The sequence below is a fragment of the Carcharodon carcharias genome, chromosome 20, assembly GCF_017639515.1.
Source record: "Carcharodon carcharias isolate sCarCar2 chromosome 20, sCarCar2.pri, whole genome shotgun sequence".
Taxonomy (NCBI): Eukaryota; Metazoa; Chordata; class Chondrichthyes; order Lamniformes; family Lamnidae; genus Carcharodon; species Carcharodon carcharias.
The window spans coordinates 86,399,868-86,419,852 of NC_054486.1; the positions used below are offsets into that span (position 1 = coordinate 86,399,868).

The window sequence follows — 19,985 nt, forward strand, 5'->3', positions numbered from 1 at the left end:
CATCATGAACAGACCTCAGGAGCCACGTGCAGATGAAAAAATATTTTTTTAACAATCTAATACAGACTTCGTTCATTCACACTTGATCCTAAAAAAACTCCTATTTATGAAACCCATTCAAAGTTTTAAATCTCCGTAAGTGGTTAATTTCATAAAAGCAAACAAACTTCTATTCAGACCCCACATCAAAGACAGCTAATTCTTTAATAGCTGCTTTAAACTGTCAATCAAGTTGAATTCAGAAACTCCTAAGAATAATAGATTTGAAACTCAGCCAAGCATTCATAATCCTATAATAATAGCCCTTGGGGAAATGTCAACAAATAACTCCATTGAAGCCAAGTGACCAGATGCTGCTGTTTTCTTTTCTAACCTGCAGCAGATGGCTTGTCAATAAAAGCAGTTCAGCAGAGACTTTTTTTTAACTTTGTGACAATTGCAGCCTGTATTTTTTTGAAAGTTTAAAGAGAAGGGGATTTATGAAACTTCAGATCATGACAGTTATACAGACCTTATCCACCCTTCAAGAATGTTTATGTCTGCTCCATCAATTTGTGACTCGCACACTGTGGGCTAAGGCCCTTGCAACAGCCAAAATGGGGTCTGTTTAAACTCGATACTGGGTTCAGTTGGCCCTGCTGAGTTCAGGTTTCCCTCCTGTGTGAATCACACCCGCTCCTTTTCCCCTACCAGCTGGATCTGTCAGAAATGAATCCTACCTGCCATTTTTGAAGGTCTGCGGAGTCTCGCCAAATCTGTGAAAATCCGGCTCTGTCTTAGTGACTCCTACCATGTATTCCAAACTTTGTATGTGAATTAGTAGATTAGTGTCTTGTGTGTGACAGTCTGAGTAAACAAAGTGCACGGGCAAATGGAAACAATGCTGCAAGTAAATCATAGTCCTTTTTATATTTACTGTCTCTTGGTAGCTATTTTTTTATTCATTCATGGGATGTGGTCATCTTTGGCTAGGCCAGCATTTATTGCCCATCCCTAATTGCCCTGTTTAGAGGGCATTTAAGGATGGAAGATAAACATTGTGACCTTATGCTACACAAATCTTTCATATCTCAATTTTATTCATAACAACATTCTCAGTGCTGTTTTGAAGATTACTCTCTTGTTCCTCCTAGGTTTTTGCTAACATGAGTATAATGGCCATTAGGGTGAGGTTCTGCAGAGTGCCAGTGGAATTGTACACCTTCAGGAGACTAGAAAGGATGGAAGATAAACATTGTGACCTTATGCTACACAAATCTTGAAGCAAAGTAATTTTAAATAATTGTGCTGTTGAACTCTCAGTTGTGAATGTTGTGTTGGTGATTTGCTGGCCATCACTCTGTTATGTACCCTACTAATACAGTCATAACAGCCCTAGTCATTTTTTTGCTATATTCTTATCTCCTGCATTTTGAGGGATACTGTCAAATTCTGTTGATTAGACAGTATCATAGCTTAGCATACTTGTTATTCTATCTCCATGTAAGATTTCAATCAAAGTTACATTGAATTTAAATCTTCATTTCTGTTGCCTAAAGGGTCTTGTATAGAGTATGTCTGAACCACGAAAGTGATAGTCATCACATGTCTTATAGGCAACCCTAGTCTGACAAGTGGAATTGTGGTAATGTTGGTAACTTTTCTTTGACAGTTTGAAAAAACCTTAATGAAGTATAAATTATAAATGTGAGAGGCTTGCATTTTATTCTGCTATTTTTAATAATTATTGTTAATATATATTTCAAATTTTAATCTTATTTCTGTAAACCTCTCTATATATTTTCAAGAAAGTAGAAAATATGTGAAAATATGTCTTTATCCTGTGTGCTTTCGAAGTGAGCCAGTGTCATAAGTGACAACAAAATACTGTAGATATAGTTTGTAAAAAGAAAAATAACACCATTTATTGTAATGATTAAGTCCTTCTAATAAGCATTTCCCAGTTTAAAAACTAATAATTTCACATGTTTGCCATTTATATTTTAATGTCCCAAACCATGGTTAATTATTTGCTATCATTAGGAAAATAATCCTGTGAGTAGCAATTAACTTAATTCTTTTATCTTGCAGTAACCATCACCGTTGGAGGAAAGCAACATTTGCTTGGTCTATATGATACTGCTGGACAGGTATGGAAAAAGCTTAATTCCCTACTCTACTGAACGTGTGCTATATGCTGGGATTCTTGTACTGAGCATCTTTAAGCTTGGGTCATGTGTACTGAATTGCAAAAGTTAGGTGGAGAATTCAGTTACAAATTAACTTGATGTGCAGTACTTACAGAATTGCTTTGATGGATAGAAACATTTTGACCATTGTAAAATGCATGTTAACCATTCAGCCCTGTCAAATCTGACAGGAAAAGACAACTTCACTTTTGTAGCAGCAGCTTTGCTGATATTTGTGAAGTTACGGATAATGTTCTATAACCAACTTATTGGATCTGTTTTACATGAAATTGTTTTCTGTGTACTTGGATCAGATTAGATATCTTATTTTCAAAATTGATTAGGAATAATTTTATTTTGAATGTTTTGGTTGTTTAAAGGCGTAAAACAATATGTTCAGACTTCAGCTTCCCACATTATAAATGCAATGTAATATTACAGTGGTTTTAAATCTTAGGAATTTACAGCATTGAAGGGGGCTGTTTGGCCCATCATGCCTGTGCCTGTACTTTGAAAGAGTTGTCTAATTTAGTCTCACAACGAAGCCTTTTCTCCAGAAACCTGCAAAATAGTTCTCCTCAAATGCATGTGCAAAAGCCTTTTGAAAGCTCCTATAGAATCTGATTCCTCCATCTTTTCGAATAGTGACTTCCAGATCTCAACAACCCTCTGTGGTGGAGGGGAAGGGGGGATTTCTCCTCATTTCCCCCCTAGTTCTTTTGCCAATCATTCAGTTTCTCCAAACTTCTTGTAACAAAACCCCTCATAATTTTGAATACCTCTGTTAGGTTTCCCTTAACTTTACTGCTCTAAGGAGAACAGTGCCAGTTTCTCCAATCTTTCCACATAACTGAAGTACCTTTATTCCTGGTATCATCCTAGCAACCTTCTCCAAACACTCTCTCTAAAGTCATAATGGCCTTCGCAAAGGATAGTGCCCAGAATTGTACGCAATACTCAAGCTAAGGGGTAACCAGTGATCTGTAAAGGTTTAGCATGTCTTCCTTGTTTTTGTATTCAATACACCTATTCACAAAGTATACTATCTGCTTTCTCAGCCATCTTTTCAACCTTCCCTGCCACCTTCGAAGATTTGTGAATGTGTGGTCCCAGGTCCCTCTGCTGTTGCACCCCACTCTCAAAATAGTACCATTTAGATTATTCTGCTTCCTCATGATGTTCCTCCCAAGGGCCAACACTTTGCACTTACTGCATTAATTGCTTCAGCAATGTGTCTGACCATTTCACCATTCTATATCCTTCCTGAAGTCTGTTACTATTCTATTCACTGACATTCACTCCATTGACCCCCTTCCTTCCTTAGAACTAGATTCTGCACTGCTTCAAACTTTAGTTCTGATGAAAGGTCATCAGCCTGAAAGGTTTACCCTGTTTCTCTCCACAGATGCTGCCTGACCTACTGAGTATTTCCAGCATTTTCTGTTTTTAATTCAGATTTCCAACATCTGCAGTATTTTGCTTTTGCTTTCTTCCTCATTGGGTTAGAAACATACTAAGAAAGTTCTCCCGTATGCATTTTAGGAATTCTTCACCCTTACTTGCCCTTTATTCTCCTTTTTCCTGATCATGTTAGGGTAATTGAAGTTTCCTACCGTTACTGCTCCATTGCTATTATATTTCTTAGAAATTTGTCTACAGATTTTCTTCTCCATCTCCTTCTCATTATTTGAAGTTCTACACTAAACACCCAGCATTGTAACACTACTTTGCTGTTCCTTAACTCTAACTAAATAGATTCAGTCTTTGGACCATGTGGCATATAGTCCCCTGTAGGAAAGTAATAATGCCCTTGACCTGTATTGCCACCCCATCCCCCTCCTGTCTTTATCCCTTCGAATCCCTCCTAAGTGCATTGAAGCCATTCCTGTCCATGTTTAAGTCAGGTGTCTATTAGAGCCACTATATGGCAACTTCTGCACGTAGCTCATCAGCATTATTTATAACCTGACTTGCACACGCACATATTCCAATGGCATGCAAATCAGCTTTACTTTTTATCCTCCTAATTCTTGCTCTTTCTACACTAGTGTTAGTTCTGTTGCTGTTTGCCACTCCTAATTTTATATCCATCTTGTCACTCCTCTCTGCTGCTAAATCCTGGTGCCTCCCCACCACCACCAGCCAAATATGGTTAAACTCTTCCCTGGCATAGAAGACAGCAATTTTCCTCTTCATAACGTTGGCTATTTTTGCACATGGCATTTAAGGATTTGATAACTTCATTTTTAAATGAGATTTATGTGAAAGGCTTGCAGTCTTTGCTTCTATGATAATTTTCATTGTAAATCAGAACTGGCCAACAAATAGCTTGATAGAAGTTGTGAAAGACACTATAATTGTGCATCTTGTGTATTTTTTAAATGATTGCTAGACAGCACTAAATATAAGCTATCACCGTCTCATTTAGCTTGTACTTCACCAATACCAAAAATTGCTTGTCTGCTAACTTTATAATTCCTTGCGTGATTTAACTCCACATTACACAACAGTAATATGAAGCAAAGAAACATGAAACAGATAGGTAAACCCCAGATTTTAATGCATTTCAAAATAGATGTTGGATGTGACACCCACATGGTTAACCAGCATTTGAAGGGGGAATGAAAGGATAAGAGGTTGGTTAAATTGCAAAGCGCCAACTGTCTTTACCTATGAAACCTTATCCCCAGATAGAGGCACACCCTTGGAGTGCTGTTGGAAAGCTGCATTGGTAAAATTCAGTTTGATGGGAAGTCAGCAATAAGAGTTCTGCCATCTCCTAAAATCTGACCTCCAGCCTGCTCCATCCATAGCTATAGCATTACCCAAGACTTTCAATGTTGCTTCAGTCCCAAACTTATACACAACTGGTTCATTCAAAGCTGTGGGCATCAGCGACAGCAGTCAGTCAGTAGTGCACTGCATGCAATTAGCTGAAGACATGATTCTCAGTAGTATCCATTAATTATCATTAATATACATTAATCTCCAGCACTAACAGCAGGCACAAAGTTTCTTCCCTTGTTCATGTCACAGTGTAAATGACTGCATGGTTTGCCAGTACAAGCACTTTCATCTTTTTTTCCCCCGTGGGCAACTGGCAACAAAATGAGAGCAGTGCATTTATGCAGGTAGTAGGATACCTCAGTGCAACATAGATGGTACCCTTCTAGCCCTATGGGCACCTGCGAAGTATTCTTTAGCCTCTGTGAACTGGAGGAGTTCTATTTCATCAGCGTGGAAGCCATTTGTGACATGCAGAACATAATCGTGTAAGTAGTTGGTTGCTTTCCAGGCTGCTGTCCTATTAAAGCAATCCATTATGCTAGGATTGTTCCATATACCCCTGAGAAATATCTGTTTTCTGAAAGATGTGAAAGGGATTATAAACTCTGAGCCATCCAGAGTGAAACCCGATGAAAGTGAATGAGCATTATTTAATGGAGAAGAAGGACCAGGGAGACTATTTGTTCATTTTAACGAACTAGGTGGATGGCTGCACCTGCCTCCCATTCTTCTTGTCACTGGGAAACTCGAGCTACTTAGAAGCCGCAACCTCATTTCCATTCCACTGACGAGTTATGGGCGCCAAGTGTGTGCCCCACTGCAACCTGTCATTTCTGAACAAGGGGGAAATCAATTGGCTCCTATAATGAGCTAGTTTGCCAGTTGGAGTCTGAAGTGGGGGAGGGGAGGGGCAATACTGGCAGGGAGGAAAGAACCTTGGAGGGGCCAGTAGCATTCTTGGATTTTTGTTTCGGATGGTGGTGGGTGCACCTAGTAATTGCGTATTTCCTCTTGTGTGGTTGTTACTTGCTTCAGATCAGTTCACTGATGCTGCATTCTCCAAGGTGCTGAGTCTGTGGGCATCACTGAGGCTTGTGCTTCTTGGGCTATTTGTGAACATCACAGAAATAGAAGTATACATTTAGCTAAGATGTGTTATGGTAATGCACTGAAATATTTGTGTATGAGTAAGAGAAAGTACAGTAAGAAAATTCATTCAAACTTTAGTGAGGTCTCCAGTTTCACCTTGGCCCACCTCCTCTGTGGTTTGGTGCCTCACGTGATCAGCATCACAATGGCCAAGGTCTGACATGAGAACTTTCTTGCACCTCCTAACCGCACCCCCCTCTCCACCACCCTGTCCTCTTCTGCAAGCATAGAAATAGTGCTGAGTTGGGTAAGTTTGAAGAGGGTGTACTGGTAATTGAGGGACAGTGAAATGGCCTCCTTATACCTAAGTTTATGGTGCGAGTAAATGAACATGCTGTGCACGTCCATTATGTGGTAAGTTTGCTTTTGTGAGATCAACATTCCAATAGTCATACAACAGCTTTAGTTTGAAGAGCAGTGCTTCCCAAACCTTTTCCCACTGTGATCCCATTTTGCAGCTTGAAAGTTGCTATGACCCCAGAGTGAGGGGTGGGGGGAGGTGGGGTGGAAGTGTTTAGTCTTGATTTTTCCACTGGCTTTTTGGAGAAGGAATTGGGCCTCAAAGATTAGCCAGTTCACCCACACCCACCATTCAAACAAATACAAGGATTCAAAGGGGCCTCACAGCTGTTAACATTCAGTCAAAGCTCCATGGCAGCCAATGCTACCTCAGAGCTTGTGACCCCAGAACCCCGTCTCGCTGGATGAGAGGAAATTGCTAGTGATCAGCATACGTTGACAGTTTGCTTTATATAGTGCGATGCCGGCTAGCCTTACTGTGGTATACTTCTTGAGGCATTTTTTCTCTCTCTCTCATTTGCCAAAAATTCTCCTAGGCATTTGAGATTGCATTAACTTTGGTGGCCACCTCATGTCAAACATCCAGGGTAGATTTTTGGAGAGTATTAATTTATATTTATTCTTTCATGGGATGTGGGTGTCACTGGTAAGGCCAGCATTTATTGCCCATCCCTAATTGCCCTTGAACTGAGTGGCTTGCTTGACCATTCAGAGAGTCATTAAGTGTTAACCACATTGCTGTGGGTCTGGAGCCACATGTAGGCCAGACCTAGCTGGTAAGAATGGCAGATTTGCTTCCCTAAAGTGATGGTTTTTTGCGACAATCAATGATGGTTTCCATTACTGAAACTAGCTTTTAACTCCAGATTTATTAATTGAATTCAAATTCCACCAGCTGCCATGGTAGGATTTGAACCTGTGTCCCCAGAGCATTAGCCTCGGCCTCTGGGTTATTAGTCCGGTGACATTATCACTATGCCACAGTCCCCCCCGAGTCATGTGTGCCTGCCTAGTCATGCAACCTAGGGATATCTTGCAAGATCAGTTTGAATTTAGTGGGTGTTGCATTTCCTTTTCCAAGTGCCAGTGAAAGAGAAAGAGTTAATTTGAAACAAACATTAGAATGGAGATTTCTTTATATTTGCCGGAAGTCTTTTATTTTCAACAACAACTTGCAGTGATCTAGCATCTTTAATGTTGTAAGATATTGAAAGATGCTTCAGAATACTAAATACTAAAGTGGAAATCGCGTTTAACTAACTTGCTGGAGTTTTTTTGAAGAGGTAACAGAAAAGGTCAATGAGGGTAATGTTGTTGATGTGGTGTACGTGGGCTTTCAAAAGGCATTTGACACTGCCACACAACAGACTTGTAAGAAAGGTTATTGCTCATGGAATAAAAGGGACAGTAGCAACGTGGATACAAAATTGGCTGAAAAACAGGAAGCAGAGAGTAATGGTCAATGGATATTTTTTGGGCTGGATGAAGGTTTGTAGTGGAGTTCCCCAGGGGTCAGTATTGGGATCCTTGCTTTTCCTGATATATATTAATGATCTAGATCTTGGCGTGCAGGGGACAATTTCAAAGTTTACAGATGATAAGCTTGAGAGTGTTGTGAACTATGAGGAGGACAGTGTTGAACTTCAAGAGAACTTGGACAAGTTGGTGGAGTGGGCAGATAGATGGCAGATGAAGTTCAATGCGGGGAAGTGTGAGGTGATGCATTTTGGTAGGAAGAACATGAGCAGACAATATAAAATAAGGGGTGAAATTTTGAAGGGGGCACAGGAACAGAAAGACCTGGGTGTATATGTGCATAGATCATTGAAGGTGGCAGGACAGGTGGAGAGAGCAGTTAATGAAGCATATAGTATCCTGGGCTTAATTAATAGGGTCATTGAGTACAAGAGCAGGGAAGTTATGCTGAATTTAAAAAAAGACACTTGTTAAACCTCAGCTGGAGTATTGTGTACAGTTCTTGGCGCCACATTATAGGAAGGATGTGAACACATTAGAGAGAGTGCAGAAGAGGTTTATGAGAATGGTTCCAGGGATGAGAAACTTCAGCTTTGAGGATAGATTGGAGAGTTTGGGATTATTCTCCTTGGAGAGAAGAAGGCTAAGAGGCGATTTGATAGAGATGTTCAAAATCATGAGGGGGCTAGACAGAGCAGGTAGGGAGAAGCTGTTCCTGCTCGTAAAAGGATCAAGAATGAGAGGGCACAGATTTAAAGTGATTTGCAAAAGAAGCAAATGCGACCAGAGTACACGAGTAGTTCAGGCCTGGAAGTGTGGTGGAGGCAGGTTCAATCGAGACATTCAAGAGGGCATTTGACGATTAATTGAATAGAAACAATGTGCAAGGGTACGGGGAAAAGGCAGGGCAGTGGCACTAGGTCATAATGCTCATTTAGAGATTAGGTGTAGATACGATGGCCTGAATGGCCTCCTTCTGTGCCATTAAAATCCTGTGATTCTGTGAATACAGCTACTGCAATCAGACAAAATTTGGCACTGAGCCAAAGGTGGCAACATTATGGTGAATGACAAATACTTGGTCAGAGAGGTAGCTTTTAAGTAGTGTCTCAGGAGGAGGGAGAGAGAGGTGGAGAAGCAAAGATATTTGAGGCAAGAATCCAGAGTTGAGGGTCAAGATGGTTGAAGGTGCCACCACCAATGGCAGGGTGAAGGTAGGGGTGGCTGCACACATGGGCAAACCTGGAGGAACACCGAGTTCTTGGAGTGTTTTATGACTGTAGGAAGTTAGGGCGGAGATGGCAATGGAGAACATGCCAATGCAGGGATTTGAACACAAGGATGAGAATATTAAATCTAAGTATCTATACATTGGAGCTAATGTATGTAAGTGAACAAAGCGGTGATGAGTGAATAGGACTTGGTGTGACTTAGGCTAGAGGCAATTTTGGATGAGCTCAAGTTTATGGAGGTTGGAAAATGGGAGGCAGGTGGGAAAGCATTGAAGTAGCCAAATTAGGATGTAACCAAAGCTTGTGGGCTTTAGTTGCAGTTGGGCTGAGAGCCAGAGATGGGCATTAGCATGGAGGTGGAAGTAGGCAGTCTTTGTGATGGACTGGATATGGGATCGGAAACTCAGCCCTAGGTTAATTAGGATGGAAAGGTTGAGAACATTACACACAGTCACAGGCTGAAATACAAGGAAGGAGGTGGAATTGATGGCAAGGAAATGAAGTTTTTGATGTTGATCAAAGAAAATAGTTTTGATCTTCCTTTTGCATAATTGGATCAAATTTCAATTCATCCAGGACTAGTTTGACAACACATTCAGTGAAGGGGTCAAATGAATTTTACATAAAACTTTTATGAAAATGACTTCATAATCTATGTAAAAGAATGTGCACTCAAATATACAATGACTTCATAGGAGAGAAGGCGGCATTGTGGTAATGTCACAAGACTAGTAATCAAGAAGCCCAGGCTAATGCTCTGGGAGGGGGGGTGGTTTCAAATCCCACCACAGCAGCTGGTTGAATTTAAAATTCAATTTATTAATAAAAATCTGGAATTGAAAGCAAGTCTTGGTAATGGTGACCATGAAACTCTCATTGATTGTCGGAAAAACCCATCTGGCTCACTAATGTCCTTCACAGAAGGAAATCTGTCATCCTTACCATGTGACCCCAGGCCCAGCGCAATGTGGTTGACTTTTAACTGTCCTCAGAAATGGCCTAGCAAGCCAGTCAATTGGTCCAAACTGCCACAGAGAGGTCAGACTGCAGCAGCTCAAGAAGGCAGCACCCATCACCTCTTTGAGGCTAATTAGGGATGGCCAACAAATTCTGATCTTGCTAACTATGCCCACATCCCATGAAGAATAAAAAATAATTTAAATGTATCCTTAATTGTAAAATGGGTTCATAAAATATGTGAATTATAAAACTTTGAATGTACTTCTTGGGAATACAATTTGTTAACAAGAGTCAGGAATTTCCTACCTTTGTTTGGAAAAATGACTGTACTCCTAGGGCTGAAGTTTTTTGCCATGGAGGCAGGAAATAGGAACTGGGTTTATTTTTGGATCAGAAATCTGCCCTTGCGAGCAAACTGGTTAAAGTTCAGGTTTGTGTGGGGGGAAGCCTTTAATTGATGTGGTTACAGGTTTTCTGTCCACTTAGAGCCATTGGGAGTGGGATTGGTAGTGAGTCAGTTGAAGCGAATAGAGAAGCTCAGCAACTACATTCCAGTCAGTTTAACCTTGGTGGTGGGGAACCTTTTAGAGACAATGGGACAAAATTAAGATCATGTGGCTAAATACGGGTTAATTAAGGAAAGCCAACACAAATTTGTTAAGGTCAAACTGTGTTTAACTAACTTGCTTGAGTTTTTTGATGAGGTAACAGAGAGGGTTGATGAGGGCAATGCTGTTGCTGTGGTGTACATGGACTTCCAGAAGGCATTTGATATAGTGCCACACAACAGACTTGTGAGCAAAGTTAGAGCTCATGGAATAAAAGGGACAGTAGCAACATGAATATGAAATTGGCTGAGTGGCGTGAACAGAGAGTAGTGGTGAACGCTTGTTTTCCGGACTGGAGGAAGGTTTATAGTGGAGTTCCCCAGGGGTGAGTGTTGGGACCTCTGCTCTTCCTGATATGTATTAATGACCTAGACTTTGGTGTATGGCGCACAAGTTTCAAAATTTGCAGAGGTCCTCACTTATCACCCCACCAGCCTCCGCATTCAAAGGATCAGCCTCCGCCATTTCCGCCAACTCCAGCATGATGCCACCACCATACACATCTTCCCTTCACCCTTCACCACCACCCCCCCCACCCCGGCGGCGTTCCATAGGGATTGTTCCCTCCGGGACACCCTGGTCCACTCCTCCATCACCCCCTACTACTCAACCCCTACCTATGGCACCTCCCAATGCCCACGCAAAAGATGCAACACCTGCCCCTTCACTTCCTCTCTCCTCACCATCCAAGGGCCCAAACACTCCTTTCAAGTGAAGCAGACTTGCATTTCCCCCAACTTAGTCTACTGCATTCATTGCTCCCAATGCGGTCTCCTCTACATTGGAGAGACCAAACGTAAACTGGGCGACCGCTTTGCAGAACACCTGCGGTCTGTCCGCAAGAAAGACCCAAACCTCCCTGTCGCTTGCCATTTTAACATTCCACCCTGCTCTCTTGCCCACATGTCTGTCCTTGGCTTGCTGCATTGTTCCAGTGAAGCCCAACGCAAACTGGAGGAACAACACCTCATCTTCCGACTAGGCACCTTACAGCCTTCTGGACTGAATATTGAATTCAACAACTTTAGATCTTGAACTCCCTCCTCCATCCCCACCCCCTTTCCGTTTCTTCTCCCTTCCTTTTGTTTTTTCCAATAATTTATATAGATTTTTCTTTTCCCACCTATTTCCATTATTTTTAAATCTTGTATGCTCTGCTAGTCTTTCCACCCCACCCCCACCAGAGCTGTACCTTGAGTGCCCTGCCATCCATTCTTAATTAGCACATTCGTTTAGATAATATCACCACCTTCAACACTTCTTTGTTCCTTTGTCTGTGACATCTTTTGATTATCTGCTCCTATCACTGCTTGCTTGTCCCTACAACCACAGCACCCCACCCCAACTTCTCTCCCCCCACCTTAAACCAGCTTATATTTCACCCCTCTTCTAATATTCACTCAGTTCTGTTGAAGGGTCATGGCGACTCGAAACATCAACTCTTTTCTTCTCTGCTGATGCTGCCAGACCTGCTGAGTTTTTCCAGGTAATTCTGTTTTTGTTTTGCATTTCCAGCATCCGCAGTTTTTTGTTTTTATCTCTGTAAAAAAAAAAACTAGTTTGGCCTCAGCTGGTGTTTTGCATTCAGTTCTGGGCGCCACATTTTAGGATGGATGTGAAAACATTAGAGAGGTGTGTGATATATCTGCAGGACAGAAAAGAGACAGCTTGCCACATGTCAAGTCAAGTACCAACTGAAACTAGTTTAATCCAGTTTTGGCTGTATATACATACTTATATAAATGGTGACAAGAGGGTGCTATTAAGCTATTGCACTTGTCCTCCTTAATGAGCAGGTACGCATTGTTCAAATCCCATGCAACTTCTATATATTTCTTGTTTTTCATTTATTTACAAGTCCAGCTTAACCACTGGTTTCCTATTCTTAAGAAGATATCTCCTTTCTTGACCTAAACTTTCAGAACCTTCACCCATCTGGGCCTGAGTCTGAAGAGAAGATTTCTCCAACAAAAACCGATTTTGACCTGGACCTTCGATTGAATTTTCCACTTCACCAGACATCTCTGTTTGACTCAGACTCAGATCTGAACAGGTTTCAGACACAATTTGTGTTGGAGTAACTGTTGGTATTCTACTCGTATCCCAGCTATTCAACTCATCAGACTCATTTGATTCTTCCTAACTCCCTTCTCCTTTGCGAACCTGTGAAGGTAAAACATATCTAAATGTACGAACCTAACCTTTCCACTATCAAATGCCTTGACCAAATATGTACAGGATCACACATTTTCATAGCTCTTCCTGGTAACTGCTTCACCGACTTATGATGATGCTCTTTCACCTTAACCTTCTGGTTCAACCTCACACTTCTTTCTCTCACTCTACCCCTATCATGACTCTCTTTCTGCCTGGGTTGTTTCTCTTCTGCTGACTGTGCTAAACGTGGCTTCAGCAATGAAAACCTTGTTCTAGATTCTCTTCTAAGAAACAGTTCAGCTGGCATCCTGTCTATATTAGTGTGGGGTGTGTTACAATAAACAAACAAAAAACTTGCCAGTTTGTGATGCAGTGACATCTGATGTTTCTTCCAATTTGTATCTAGCGTTTTCTTAACAAGAGCACAATAATGTGTGCTGTGCATTCTGCTGCTCCATTTGAAGTGGGGTGATACGGTGGAACCCTAGTGTGTTTTATCACATTTGTTCTCATGAAATTTGAAAACTCTTCTGAACAAAATTGAGTTTCATTGTTAGACACCGTATGCTCTGGAAACCCATAACCCACAGACTACGCAAAATATCTAGAGTTTTTTTAGCTGTTGCTTGATTTATCGGAAATCTCTCAACCCACTTTGAATGGCTATCTATCACAGTGAATAGCTGTTGCCCTTCAAATTATCTGTGCGCATTCTCTGCCATACTCTTACTGGCCGTTTTCATGGCTGCAAAGATACTGACTGCAGCTTTTCTACAGCTTGACATGATCCACATTGTTTCGCTCTGTTCTCTATGCCTTTATCTAACCCTGGCCATCAAAGATAGCTTCTCGCTAGATTCTTTGTCAAGCTCATCCCTAAGTGTTGACCATGAAGATCACAGAGCAACCGTGATCTGTACCTTTCAGAAATTACAACTCTGGCTCCTAATAACACAACCTTTATGAACAGGCAACTTATTCTTACGCATATATATTTTTTAAAAATGACCTGATTTCTAAACCCAGTATCTGTGTTGGTCACCCATTGGTGACATAGTCGCAAACTGTTGCCAGTTAAGGGCACCAAAGAGTTGTTCTACCAATGTAATCAACTGGTAACTCATCTATGTGTGAAAAGAAAAATGCATCTTCCCTGTTGGGCTCTACCTTTGATGGAGATGGTAATCTAGACATCACATTGGCATTGCAATGATCTTCTGATCGTCTGTATTTAATGTCTGTACTGATAAGCAAGCAAAATCGAAGCCCACCTCTGCATTTGGGCTGAGGCTAGAGTGTGTACTGGAGACTTTGGATTCAAATTAGCTGTTAAGGCTTATGATCAGTTTCAATCGTGAAACTACAACCCTACAAGTATTTATGAAATCTTCTTACTCCTATACTCAAAGACAATACTTCACGTTCTATCTGAGCATAATTCCTCTCGCTGGCACTGAGGCTGCATGAGATAAATGCATTTGGTCTCTGCTCATCATTATGCAACACATGAGACATCACAGCCTTACTTTGTGTGAAGAGGCATCACATGCTAGCTTAATGTTTTTGGAGACATTGTAATGTACAAGCATTGTACCATCTACCAATTGACTTTTACACAACTGGAATGCCTTGTCACACTCTCTTGTCCAACCCTTCCTTAAAAGTTCATTCAATGAATACAATAATCTGCCATATTTGGTATGAATTTACCGTAGTAACTCAATAAGCCCAAAAAGGAACTGGACTCAGAGATATTCTGAGGAAGTGATGCATTTCTCATTGCTTGAACCTTACTCTTGGCAGGACGTAACCCATCTTTGTCTCCCCTGTGACCCCAGAGATTTGAAACATTTCACATTTGTATGCCTTTGCCCAAACTCCATGCTTTTCCAAACATTGGAGCACCTTTTTCAACCTGTTTGGAGCTGAAATGAATATGTCACCCAAATAGCATACTGCTCCCTATATTCCTTACAAAATTTGATTCATTATCCCTGGAAAAATTTCGGGACTGAAGAAACACGAAATGGCAGCCAATGAAACTGAAAAAGACCCATGTGTGTATTAATAGTCAAATATGACTAAGACAGAAAACGTCTGACAGTGGCATATCTTTTGGTTTAGCAGGGGCGAGCCAATTCTCGGGTGTGTCATACACTCCTGGGCCTGCTTCAGTCAGAAATATCGCCCTTTTTGTTTTCCCCCATTGCCTGTTTTAACATCTGGATTATCAGGAACATTGAGGATATTACTTATTAGCAGTTTAAAACATCTCTAGCTCTACATACGCTCAGTCATGGCTATACTCTCCCAGTCGCCCAATAATATCTATTGATGCAGCCGTCTTTGAAGGTCAGTTCACTCACGTGTGCAAACCAACTGGATTTTTAAAATGATTTATCAGCAAAAAAGCACCTCTCAATTCTTCTACTGGTTTGCTGGAAGCTTCTCCAACAAAATGTGGTCAGCTGGAGAATCCAAAATCCTGTCCTCATCACCAGGCTGTGATATCTTTGCAGGACAGAAAAAAGACGGTATGCCACATGTAAAGTCAAGTACCAACAGAAACTAATTTAATCCGGTTTTGGCTATATCTATATATGTATATATATATATATATGTATATATATATATATATACACTCATACATACATACATACATACATACATACATACATACACACACACACAAATGGCCACATGAGGGTGCTAAAACACTATTACAAGGTGCAGAAAAGATTCACCAGAATGTTTCCAAAATGACTTAGTGTAGGGACTGCTGATACATAGATTGGAGAAGCTGAGCCTGTTCTCCTGGAGAAGAGGGGTTGAGGGGAGATTTGATAGAGGTATTCAAAATCATGAGGGAGGTTGGACAGAGGAGATAGAAACTGTTCCATTGGTGGACGGATTGAGAACCAGAGGGCATAGAGTTAAAGTACTTGGCAAAAGAAGCAATGGCATCATGATGAAAACCTGCTTTACACAGTTTATGGTTAGGATCTGGAACGTGTTAGGAAATGGAGATAGTTTAAGTAAGTTATATATGTATTCGGGTGTGTTAAGAATAAGGTATATCTTTAAGTTTAAGTTCATTTTATATTTTCTTCTATTCATGGGTTGAAAGGTTAAACCTGGGATCTAGTTTCATTTTGACTGGAGACGACAGGTGTAAAGCTCTGTTTGTATACCTGCGTTTCTAATGAAATTTTTTTATGACTCTTGAAGGAGCGTGTAAGCCAACAAGAGTAGGAAAAAAACTCTGCTGTTGCCTCGCAACAGGGGTCTGGAGAGGGAGGGCATGCGCACACATGGTCCCAAACTGAAGTTGAAGCTAGGAGTCCAGGGAGAGGGAACTCCAGAGAGAGAGTAGATTTCCTAAAAGAACCGCAAGGTCCCAAAGCCAAGGAGGGGTCCCAAAAAGACCTTCTCGTCAAAGGAAGAACAGGAGTTTGTTCTGTGGAAGTAAAGGTAAGGAGCAAAGAAGAAGGCTCCAAGCTTCAGGCTTAAAGAGAAGAAAGCTGCAGGAAGCAGACATCAAGAAGCTGGAAGATCCAAGGAGACAACTGAAGGTCTGCAACTCTTTACAATGGGCATGTGAAGCAGTGGTGTTCTCACGGCTGAGCAAGGAAGTTTGAATGCACGTGGCAATCCGTAGGAGAAAAATATCGGAAGGAGAGTTTGAAACCTTGTAGGAGGACCCTTGTGGAAGGCATCTGAGAGAATCTACTGGAAGTAGATTCAAGAGAGGAGATTGAAAGCCCTTGTGTAAAAGATGGAGTTCAGTGAGACTTGTTGGCTCATGGTGTGACAAGCGCCTGCGGGGAAGTTGAAGAGAGATCCATAGGATTTGTTTGGAGTGGCATCTATCACTTGGTTTCAAAGTGTGGTGTGCTTGACCACAGGTTGCCTATTGGTTTACATGGAATGTGTACTCACTGTGAACATTAGAGTATAAAATAGCTTTTGTAACTTGTGTTATCTTTACAAACCTGTATATATCTGTAAAGATATTGTTGTGGGTCAAGGAATATTGTAATAAAATTAATCTTTTCTTGCTTAATAAATGTTTTATTCTTTTGTTAAAAGTTCATCAGCTGACTCCTGTGACTCTGTTCAGTAGCCACTCTCCATGTATATAAACAAAAAAAAATAAAAATTAGGACCTGTCAAGCTGAGTTCTACCTAGGGATCAGATTTGTCTAGTAGTAACATCAGCTGGGGTCATAACAAATGCATAGCCTGAGAGTGTGGTGGAAGTAAGGTCAAGTGAGGCTTTCAAAAGGGAATTGGATCAATATCTGAAAAGGAAGAGATTGCAGGGCTACCGGGAAAAGACAGGAGAGTAGCACTAGGTGAATTGTTCTTGCAGAGAGCCAGCATGGACACGACAGGCCAAATGGCCACCTCCTGTGCTGTAACCATTCTATGATCTATTCTATAGTTCTTAGTATAGGACTCATTTAGACTTCCATGGCACCCATCACTGACACTGCTGGCTGGCCTGAAGGAGAGATCTGTGCTAAAGCCTTCCACTTCATCAGAGAGTTGTAAGGTATCACAGAGGAGCTGGAGGCCTGGCATCCAGGGCAGGGTAGCCCCTCACTTCATCGATGGCAACCTGGAGGTTGAGGGAAAGGACAGAGAGGTCCACTTCCTGGAGGATGGCAGGAGTGGGGGGGGGGCACCTCGACATGCAGCAGGGGCATCTTTCTATTCAACACGAACCCCTTCCATCTCCTCCTGCCTCATTACTGTGTAGTGGCAATGTCACTGGACTAGTAATCCAGAGGCCCACGCTAATGCTCTGGGGACATGGGTTCAATCCCCACTATCACAGCTGGTGGAATTTAATTTGAGTTAATAAATCTGGAATTGAAAGCTAGTCTCAGTAATGGTGACCACAACTATCATTGATCATCATAAAAACCCATCTGGTTCACTAATGTCATTTAGGAAAGAAAATCTACCACCCTTATCCATTTGTGACTCCAGATCTACATCACAGTGGTTGACTCTTATCTGCCCTCTGTAATGGTCAGGCAAGTCACTCAGTTCAAGGGCAATTAGAGATGGGCAACGAATCTTTTGAACAAATGAAAGAATAAAGAAAAGAAATCACCTCTTGCTCCTCACCTGATGAGCTGCCTCCTTTCAGGACCTCATTGTCCTCAAAGTCCAGGCCTCTCTAAGGGTCTACGTCACAGAGAGTACAGCAGACCACCACAATCACTGAGACCCTTGCAGGAGGGAATTGGAGGGCACCACCTGAATGGTCCAGGCACTGGAATCACACCCTCAGAAGCCTGATGGCCTGGGTACTGCTTGTCCTGTTGTATTGCCCCTGTCTGGGATTCCCGCAGAGACATCAGGAGCCATACATTCAAGGGACATCCCTTGTCCCCTGGGATCCACCCATGTAATCTGGGGGTCGAATTGAAGATCTGAAGCAGCCTGGACTGAGAGAGGATGAAGGAATCATGGCTGTTGCCAGGAAAGTGAGCAGACACATGGAGGAAACTCTTGTTGTGGTCGCAGACCAGTTGGGTGTTGAGGGAGTGGGACCCCTTCCTCTTAATAGATCCCACTGGCTAGTTGCTAGGTGCCTCGAAGGCCACATAGGTGCAATCAATGATGCCCTGCACCTGAGGCAATCCAGCGATGGAGGCAAAACCCAATGCCCTTTGTCCCTACAGGGCTGTGTCTGTCATTGCATGAATGTGCTCTGTCACTTTGGTAAAGAGGGCATTAGTGACCATCAAGATGCATTGGTGTGCAGCCCTTTATGAGATGCCACAAAGATCTGCTGATCCTTGGAAGGATCTAGATGCAAAGATGTTCAAGATCCCAGTGATTTTGAGGGTTCACTGACAGGATATGGTGATCAGTGCTGTGAGGTGCGAGGTCTTTGGCAATGAGGGCAAAGATGGTCTGTGATCATCTGCCTGAGGAATCGCAGTCCCCTGTGGGACTGGTTCTCTGTCATGTCCAGATAGTTCCAGCTTCAGCGGTAGATCCTGTGTTGAGGGCTTTCCCTCTGTTGCCTTCCTGCCCCTCTTTCCTCTCTTGTTCCCTCATGATATCCAGGGCTCTTCCCTTCTTGTAGAGAGGGTGTTGCCCCTCATCACCACTGGGACCAAAATCTGAGAGCCGTGCTCACATTGCCAGCTAGAGCCAACCTTCTGGGCAGTGCTGCCAGGTTGCCCTTGTCAGCCTTGCCCCCAGTCATCTGCCCCTGCAATGCGAAGGGGGTGCCAACCTCATTCAGTGAACTGGTGCAGAGTGCCTTACCAAGTGCCAGGCCCCTCTTTATGCCCTGACTCTGATGGGGCCAGGGTAACGCCCTGATGAGCCATGACTGGCTCCCAACTCTTTTCCTGCCTGTCTTCAGCTGGTCAGTTTCTGAAGGCACAGTAACCTTAGAAATTTGAATCTCTTAACCATGAAAAACTATTGACGAGCTTTTCAATAGTCTTAATTGGTCTCAATTGGGAGGAGAGCAGGATTTCTGGGAACTTTGGGAACTCCTTTTATCAGACTCCCTACTTAATCACTCAGACCGTTTAAAAGCTGTGTGCGATTTTATTTCTGTTTCCATGAGTAAGGGGTTGTTTCATGCAGCATGAAATTAGGACAACAGCTTTATAATCTAGAAAAAATTGTCAAGTAGTTTAATTCTACAGTAAAAGGTTCCCATTCCACCAGTTCAGTCTATCATCAGGGTAGCCAGTAGATGAAGTATTATCAATATTGAAGCATTACTCTTCTAAGGTATAAATTGACATGGTCATGCTTGATTGTACTATGGGTGTGCCTCCTGTAGATCAATATTAGAACTCTGGTTCTTAATAGACCATCTCAGGGAAAAGGCTTTTGGGAAGACTTTTTTAAAAAATTGAAGATGAACTTATTCATTAAATATCAACGTATAATTCTAGTGCATTTAGCTTTTTTAAAGGGATTTGAAAGTGCATAAATATCCATTGACTAACAGAACCCAAATTGATGTGGTGAACAGCATTTATTGTGAACGTTTAATTTATTGTTACCTTATGACTTGTGCAATGTTTTGTTTTGTAATATGCTATTTGAATGTTCTGAGAAGTGAGAAAGTAAAGGTAAATTATCCAAGTGCAATAGAAATAATT

General features: G+C 41.8%; 1 protein-coding gene across 2 annotated transcripts in view; it reads left to right on the forward strand.

Moving 5' to 3' along the window:
• The window catches only part of LOC121292579 (rho-related GTP-binding protein RhoJ-like), a 41,509-nt gene that overhangs the window by 16,414 nt on the left and 5,110 nt on the right, over positions 1-19,985 (forward strand). For both annotated transcript variants that reach the window (XM_041214729.1, XM_041214730.1), the window contains exon 2: positions 2,071-2,129. In XM_041214729.1, coding sequence (XP_041070663.1) covers positions 2,071-2,129 — 59 coding nt within the window. The remainder of the gene's footprint in view (positions 1-2,070; positions 2,130-19,985) is intronic.